Raw genomic sequence first — 8306 nt, 5'->3', positions numbered from 1 at the left:
ATGGATGTAGTACAGTTGTCCCATCAAGATGCGCGTCGGCCTCGGCCGTTCCACCCGGGGAGGAAAAACAAGTTCGCGTTTCTATCGGGGGGCCGCCTAAAAACGATGTTGGCATGTGAACGTGTAGATCATTTCGCCGGGCGTCGCCGGTTGCGGCTGGCTACCTGAAACATCGCTGAATCTGAATTGGTAACACGTACTATACGAGCGAACTTGTTTTTAGGAGCCTGATGCGGCGAGAGATGTGTGGATCAGTGAATCGCGTGCGCACTTCATGTGGCACAGTGCTACGCAGACGGGGCACTGGGCACGCGGCGCACGCCTATATAGAGGTGCGCCTCCCGTCGTGTAGTCGATCGAGAGAGGCAAAGAGGAACAGAGCTAGTTAGCCCTGTCGACCTGACGAGAGGGATTACTACGTGTGAGTCCGGCACTGGTGGCTCGACTTAGCTAGCTAGTTAGCCACCCCGGTCCTGCCGGCCCCTGCCTTCTGTGTGTCAGGACTCATCAGGAGCTAGCAGAGCTAGACGCCATGGGAGCGCCGAGCCGGGACGAGGAGGAGGCGAAGAAGATGGAGGCCGGCGGCGACACCGTCGGCCAGAAGCTCGACGCCGGCGCACTCTTCGTGCTCCAGTCCAAAGGTGCCCTCTCGCTCCATCGCCTCAAACTAACTACTCCCGCGCGCAGGCCGATCTTCTTCGCCTTTCTTTTCTGGAGCACGTTCGCTTGCGGCCGAGCATCAGTATCATATTATTATGGTCCGCGGACTGATCGATGCTGAGCTTCAGACCATCAGTATACCACGGTGTGCTTGGGACTACTGATTTGTTCTTCCAGATAAACTAGCTTGTAATAAGTAGCCAAAAAGTATAAACTACTCGTACCATATAAAGCCAGCAAGCACCAAGGCGATTTTGGCTATACTAGCGAGACGAAGCCGATGTTCTCGGAAGGTTCGTATCGTAGTAGGTTGTAATTAGGTATATATGTGATTTCTCCATTCTGCTGATCGAAGCAACTGCATATGGTTCCTGTCCTAGTAGTAATCGCAATATACAACTCAGAATCCATGGCTGCACTCTCATATACAGCCTGCTCATATGCACCAGCTAGCGTAGCAAAACAGCTACAGAGATGGAGGAGACCCACACGATGGGTTTGCACTTCTTTTGTCTTGTCCTTGACGGCGTCATGTTTCGTGCCCATCTATGATTTGCTCATCCTATGCTCTTTTTTTTCAAAGCGATAGATTTTGCTCATCTCATCCTACAGTGCCACATCTTTGGGATCTCCTGATCAAAAGTTCTTGGGTGACGTAGTGGAAAGGATGCATGTTTGAATTGGCCTTGCCCATTTACCCTTTCAACTTTCAAGCTACTGCTTTCTTTTTTTCGCTATTTATTTTATGAGAGTGATGCTTTCTACGTACCTGTCTTTTCACTGCATATCTCTCTCTTTCACTTTCTCCCCCCTCTGCACGGTGCTCGCTCAAATGTTCTTTATCGGCAAAGAAAGATGAGACAAACAAAAATAGTACTTGCGGCATGCCGGGATTCCTGACCATATCATAGCCATACTCCATGTGCACTTCACTTTCTTTAAACATGGATATCATCAACTAGCCAATCAGAACAACAATTACTCCAGTAACTATAGTCAATATTATGCTACGTTAATAGTTACTTAGGGCATGAGCAATGGTGGCATACACAACTAGCTGCTCCATGTAAAAAAGTTGTAAGAAGCAACATGTTAAATTTTATCTCTCCAATGGAAGCTACAACTGTAGTTAGAAAAAAAAAGAGAAGGGACCCCATAAATATGACACTATGTATCTCCTTCTCTCTCCAAAAAGCATGCTTTTAGGACTGAAAATCCCACTTCTTGAAGAGGAGGCTGCCTCCTCATCCGAACCTACTTTGGACCACCCGAACCTAGCTAAAGGTGTGAAGCAGCACCTCTAGGGCAGTGCATTGGGCATGCCCTTAGTACTAGGAGTGGTATATTAGACTTGTACGATGTACCCCTCTCTAGTCCTTAGTCCTTTGTGTAACCAGTATTTTGACTACCTACCTCTGACCAATAATTAAACCAATTATTTGTGGGTTAGATTTTAACTGAGATATTTTTAGTGACACATGAAGTTGCAACCAAGAAAAAAAATGATCTGAACAATCATATTTGCTTTGTTATTTGTGCTAGTCATAAGTTGTAATATGGGTTGCAACTGAAATTTGATGTCATCATCTAAACGAAAACTAAGTTAATTCTCAGGATTTGCTAGTCTTCTGAAAACTAAGTTAATTCTCAGGATTTGCTAGTAAGATTGCAACTGAATTTTTTTCAATTGCAACTACAAAAATAACTCATCCAACACAATAGTAGGCATTGCCAAGAACAATTAAAATTAAAATTAAGGCGTCATTCATTTGAAATTGAACGTTGGGATTACCAAATGAATTCCAAGAAAATCGCTGGTCAATCGTGGGTGATTTACAGCCTTGTCTGCATGCATCGTGTGTACTGGTGCCCGTCACCGTCACATCGATACACCATGCGTGCACATTGCAAACGAATGGTAGATATCACAGAGATAGACCACACACGTAGGTCTGCCGGTATACTCGACGCTAATCATCATGCTTGATCCACTTCAGAGACGACGGAAAACAAGTGCGCGCGCGTGTAGGTTTTCTGTCACACGTACCCATCCAACACTATATAGTAGGCATTGGCTTGACAAATCCAATCTCGCCCGGTCTTCGGTGTTGACCCCTGAACCATATATTCGACTTTTTCTCCGATCATTCTTCCGATTTTCAGGAGAGGCATTGAGTGCGCTGACGTACACCTTGAGAAATTTAGCACAGGTAACAATCAATTTAAGTATATGGGGCAATCGCCACATGATTTCTTCGATGTGATGCATGGTGGGGTTTATATATATCGACGTAGACGGCACACGGCAGTGACATATATAGCATGGAATTCTTTACCACCACTCGATCAAAGCTCACACTCCAGCGACATTTTACCGATCGAGCAGCAATCTTCTTTTTCCAGTGGACGATCGACCCCATTTCTGACAGCATGTGCAATCTTCATGTGCATGCATGGCATCGTGTGTAGCATTGTCATTAATTAGGCCACTAGTCATGAACAGGCCTGGTAGTAATTAGGTAAGAATGGACATGTATTGGCGTTCTGTGGATCGAGCAGTCCCTGACGTTGTTGACCGCATGTGTGTATGTTGCAGGTTCGTGGCTGCACTGCGGGTACCACCTGACGACGTCGATCGTGGCGCCGCCGCTGCTGAGCCTGCCGTTCGCGTTCGCGTCGCTGGGGTGGACGGCGGGGATGACCTGCCTCGTCGTCGGCGCCGCCGTCACCTTCTACTCCTACAACCTCATCTCCCGCGTCCTGGAGCACCACGCGCAACAGGGTCGACGACAGCTCCGCTTCAGGGACATGGCCACCGACATCCTAGGTCAGTATGTATACAAAGTTGCATGTACTTGTGTTAGTGATGAGTTTCAACTAACGTTCCATAACATCACCTAAGTGAGAATAGGTCTTTGAGAACTTGTCACACCCAATGATTAACGCATCATAACTTTAGTGACAGTTTCACTGCCCGGTCGGGCCACCGCCGTGTACGGCCAAAACAGGTTCACGTCCATGTCCGACATTATGACACAATCACACAGCCGATCCATATATATATGCTTTATCTTCCTGTACGTGGCATTATCCTGCCGTTATTTGGGTTTACTCCTATTTTGTTTTGAGTATAAATCCAGCGTTTAGTCGACCTTGACCGATCGAGCATCGGAGCATGCATGATGCTAGACATGCGCAGAGTGCACCGATGATAGGCACGGTACTACGGGAGGAGCGAGTACATGTGTTGTTGGACTAGGGCATGTGAGCTCGCAGGCGGGTCAAAGCACGTGGCCAAGGACTAGCGCAAGAAGTGTAGAGGACAAGCCGACAATCAGGGTAGGATAGATTCAGGCTTTCAAGCTGAAGGAGTGGCATGCCATCACGTGAGCTGTGAAGTTCTTTCAATAATTGCCAGTCATGCATCGAGCACAGGCGACAGATCTGGTCGACGCTACCGCTATGGGCCTATGGGGTACTACCGTGGACTCGTGGCCGACATGGCACTGAAGAAATTTTCGAAGGACTCGCTCCCTCCGGAGGGAGTACTAGCATAAAACCGGATACAGATTTGGTGCACATGCTGATCCCTTTTCAGAAAAATAATAAAAAATCATATTTCTAAATTTTAGAAAAATCTGAAAAATAAATCATGATGTCGTTAGTATTGTATCCCACGAACATGTAAATTTTCAACTGCAAATAATGTGTATTTTGGGCTGCAAAAAAATAACAAATATGTGGATCTGAGTATAGTGATTCAAATCTCTAAAAATATTTAGACTTTGTCATTTTTGTGTAGCTTAGAAAACAAAACATTTGTAATTGAGATTTTATACGTTAGTAGAATACATCATTAGCTACTTTTAGAATTTTGTTACATAATTTTTTGAAATATATAAATTTTATTTTTTATTTTTTTAATACACCGAGAGCGCTGGTGCCCATGATCCAAAAGGACTTTTCGTATAAAACCGCACTATGTTCCCCGAATGATACCAGTTTATATGAAAAAAAATCACCACTTTCTTCTTAATTTATTAGAAAAAAATAATAAACGGAAATTAAACGTGAATTGACATCGTTTCAACCGGTGGGCCACATGTCAGAATCAGTTTGCTCAGGTAGATAAGGGTCCACTTGAGAGCCCAATTAGAAAATCTAGGTATCCTAAAAATATATACTCCCTCCATCAGATTGATTGAGATTTGTCAAAATTTGAATGCATCTCTTCATGGGACGGAGAAAGTAGAAGAAACCAAAAGACAAAAGTAGGAGGTTGTCTCCTTCGTTGAACCGTTGGCTTGGCTCCAGCTTAATCACTCTTTTGCCCCGATTTCTACGCAAGCTCCACCATCGGGGCTCCTCTCTCTAGGTCTCTCTCTCTCCCAAGCTTGCGCCGGAGCTCGTGACCGAGCTGGTTGAGCATCGAATCCTAGCGGTGGCCTGCGCTGGATCTTAGAGAGGACTGAGGGACGGGTGGCTGGCCAGGAAGAGAGGGAAGGAAATGGTGGCTGGCAATGTGCCTCACCAGAGTGCAGTGGTGATTGTGGTACCGGAGGCGGTAGTGGTGCCATGGTGGTTTTATTTTCAGATAATTAGATTGTGTCCACTACGTTTTCTGCCACAACATCATAATAGGTGGGTCCCACTCATCAGAAAGGTAATATTTCGTGTTCGGTTAGCGTTTTTTGTCTTTTTTCAAAAAACAAACTTCAGAAAATGTTGTGGAGTTTTCCCACAAATCATAAACTGGTACAATTCAGTGAATTTGAACATCAGGTTGCTGGTTTACGCCAATAACTCCCCCCCCCCCCCCCCATTCTATAATTTTTGTCGCAGTTTCAGCTAATATGTCTAGATAGATCCAAATCTGCAATAAGAATTATGGAAGGGGGTAAGTATTACTGACATGTTTTTTGTGTGTGCAAGAGTATCATGTGTGCTAATGTGTGCATGTTCGAATTAACCTATAACCCACATTCTCTTTGATGCAGGGCCTGCATGGGGACGGTACTACATCGGGCCGATCCAGTTCCTGGTGTGTTTCGGGGCAGTCGTGGCGTCCACTCTCCTTGCCGGCCAAAGCATGAAGGTACGATCAAGTTACTAAGTACGAGTCTACCACCGGCTTTGTGTCGGGCCGGTCACATCTTTAACGGTGCACTCAGGACATGTATAATAAAAGGTGTTCAGAGAAATTTTTAGAAATTTTGTCTAATCACTGGTACTTATTTATCTAACTAGGCATCTCTTATGTATAAATAAGAACCAGTTGCTTAACAATGAGCTTGATTTATTTTTCTTAATACCCCTCTAAGCATCTCTTACTGTACATGGCCTTGCACGCAAGCAAGATTAGGGCATGTATAATGCAAGATGCTTAGAAGAAGCGCTTAGAGAAATACACAAATTTTTGTTTAAGCATAGGTGGTTATTTATAATAGTTAGATGCCTAACTACGCACCTCTTCTATATAAATAAGCACATATGCTTATGAAAATGCTTGATTTGTTTTCTAAGCATTCATATATAAGCACCTAGCATTGTAGATGACCTAAGCACTCATATAAGCACCCTTTCATTGTAGAACCTAAGACTCACATGTACGATTTTTACTGCAGGCCATCTACCTGATCGCTAACCCTGGCGGCACCATCAAGTTGTACGTATTCGTGGCCATCTTCGGTGTCTTCCTCGTGACCCTGGCGCAGCTGCCGTCCTTCCATTCCCTCCGCCACGTCAACCTCATCTCCCTCCTCCTCTGCCTCTCCTACAGCCTCTGCGCCGTCGCCGGCTGCATCTACCTAGGTACGTACCCGGGCGGCCCCGCCGTCCACAAACTTTGTGCTAGTGATATGAAAAGTTTCAACTAATTAACGAGCTCTGCATGCATACAGGGAGCTCCGAGAGGGCGCCCCCCAAGGACTACTCGATCCGCGGCGGCACCAGCACCCGCGTCTACGGCGTCTTCAACGCCATCGCCGTCATCGCCACCACCTACGGCAACGGCATCATCCCGGAGATCCAGGCCACGGTGGCGGCGCCTGTCACGGGCAAGATGTTCAAGGGCCTCTGTCTCTGCTACGCCGTGGTGGTCACCACCTTCTTCAGCGTGGCCACCGCGGGGTACTGGGCCTTTGGCAACGCCGCGCAAGGTCTGCTCCTCAACAACTTCATGGTGGACGGGAGGCCCGTCATCCCGGAGTGGCTCCTCCTCATGGCGGAGCTCTTCACGCTCATGCAGCTCTCCGCCACGGCCACGGTGTACCTGCAACCCACCAACGAGGTCCTCGAGGGCCTCCTCTCCGACCCCAAGGCCGGGCAGTACGCCGCACGGAATGTCATGCCAAGGCTGCTGTCCCGCACCCTCGCCGTCGCCTTTGGCACCACCATCGCGGCGATGATACCCTTCTTCGGGGACATGAACGCGCTCATCGGCGCGTTCGGGTTCTTGCCGCTCGACTTCGCCGTGCCAGCCATCTTCTACAACCTCACGTTCAAGCCGTCCAAGAAGGGGGTCGTGTTCTGGCTCAACACGGCCATCGCTGTCGTCTTCTCTGCGCTCGCCGTCGTCGCGTCCGTCACTGCAGTCAGGCAGATCATACTCGATGCTGGCACCTACAAACTTTTCGCTAACGTGTGATGATGGTGATGAGGCTTCACGCATCACACGAGGAGCGCCAATTCAGCATCCGTGCAGCTAGCTGAAAGTAATTGCAACTCTGCATTCGTTAGAAAATGCTGCTCGGCTGATCGAGACACGTATCAAGTACATACCGAGTTTTGATCTGTGGATACGTCATGTAGGCGAATGAGTGTGATCGGATAGGGTTCAGAACATCAATTATGTACTCTGATTCTTCATTCACGAGAGAAGAGATATAAAATCTTGATGCGAAACATTGTGCACCAAAATCTATTCAGATTACCCGTGTGAATTTTGGAGACACGAGCGTGTAGTAATAGCTCGCAAGATGTGCAAGTAAACAGTTAACACGGGCGTCACAAATTTTCATGCCCTGAAAGAGTTCCAGTTCAACGTTTCAAAACCATGAAAGGATATGGATGTACTCTCTCCATTCTAAAATAGTCTACATTCTAGGCTTAAAATTTGTTCTCAAATAATCTACATTCTATAGCTTTTTGTCAGCAACACCGAAAACGGAATGGTTTTGCTCTCTTTATTGGACGTTATTTTCAATATAGCTTTAATTGGTGGTTTACATATCTAAGTACTAATACCAATAAATGTATACTAGTTTGTCTCTTTTTTTCTAGAATGTAGAGTAAACCATAAACTCCGCCTATGTTGTCTCAACATAGCCGGTCCCAAGCCCGGGTAAAGGAGGAGGGTTGTGATAGGCGAGGCGAGCCAACGTAAAAAAACCCAGCCACTCTTATGGAGATGAAACCCAAAGGAACCTCGTTGGGGCGTAACCCTCTTAGCGACGCGCCACATCGGAACCCGGGTGTGGTGTCAAATGGGCAAGGGCCGGGCCGTCACCCCCTTGGTGGCGCGCCGTATCTTGATCTGGATACGGTGATAAGTGAGCAAGGGTCGGGTCGCCGCATCCTTAGTGGCGCGCTGCACCGACGCCCCGGTGTAGTGAAAAATGAGCAAGGGTCTCCGCATTTGACTCGAC

General features: G+C 47.0%; 1 protein-coding gene across 1 annotated transcript; it reads left to right on the top strand.

Annotated features, from left to right (window-relative positions):
* Nucleotides 1-251: 251 nt before the first annotated feature.
* Nucleotides 252-7531, top strand: LOC127344382 (GABA transporter 1). The gene is made up of 5 exons (XM_051370642.1): nucleotides 252-641; nucleotides 3257-3487; nucleotides 5658-5755; nucleotides 6285-6471; nucleotides 6561-7531. The coding sequence occupies exons 1-5, from the start codon at nucleotides 533-535 to the stop codon at nucleotides 7304-7306; spliced, it is 1371 nt and encodes a 456-aa protein (XP_051226602.1). The 5' UTR covers nucleotides 252-532; the 3' UTR covers nucleotides 7307-7531.
* Nucleotides 7532-8306: the final 775 nt, after the last annotated feature.

This window comes from Lolium perenne, chromosome 3 (assembly GCF_019359855.2).
Source record: "Lolium perenne isolate Kyuss_39 chromosome 3, Kyuss_2.0, whole genome shotgun sequence".
NCBI lineage: Eukaryota > Viridiplantae > Streptophyta > Magnoliopsida > Poales > Poaceae > Lolium > Lolium perenne.
Note: the sequence above shows the minus strand (reverse complement) of the source record. Positions and strands in the feature narration are given on the sequence as shown.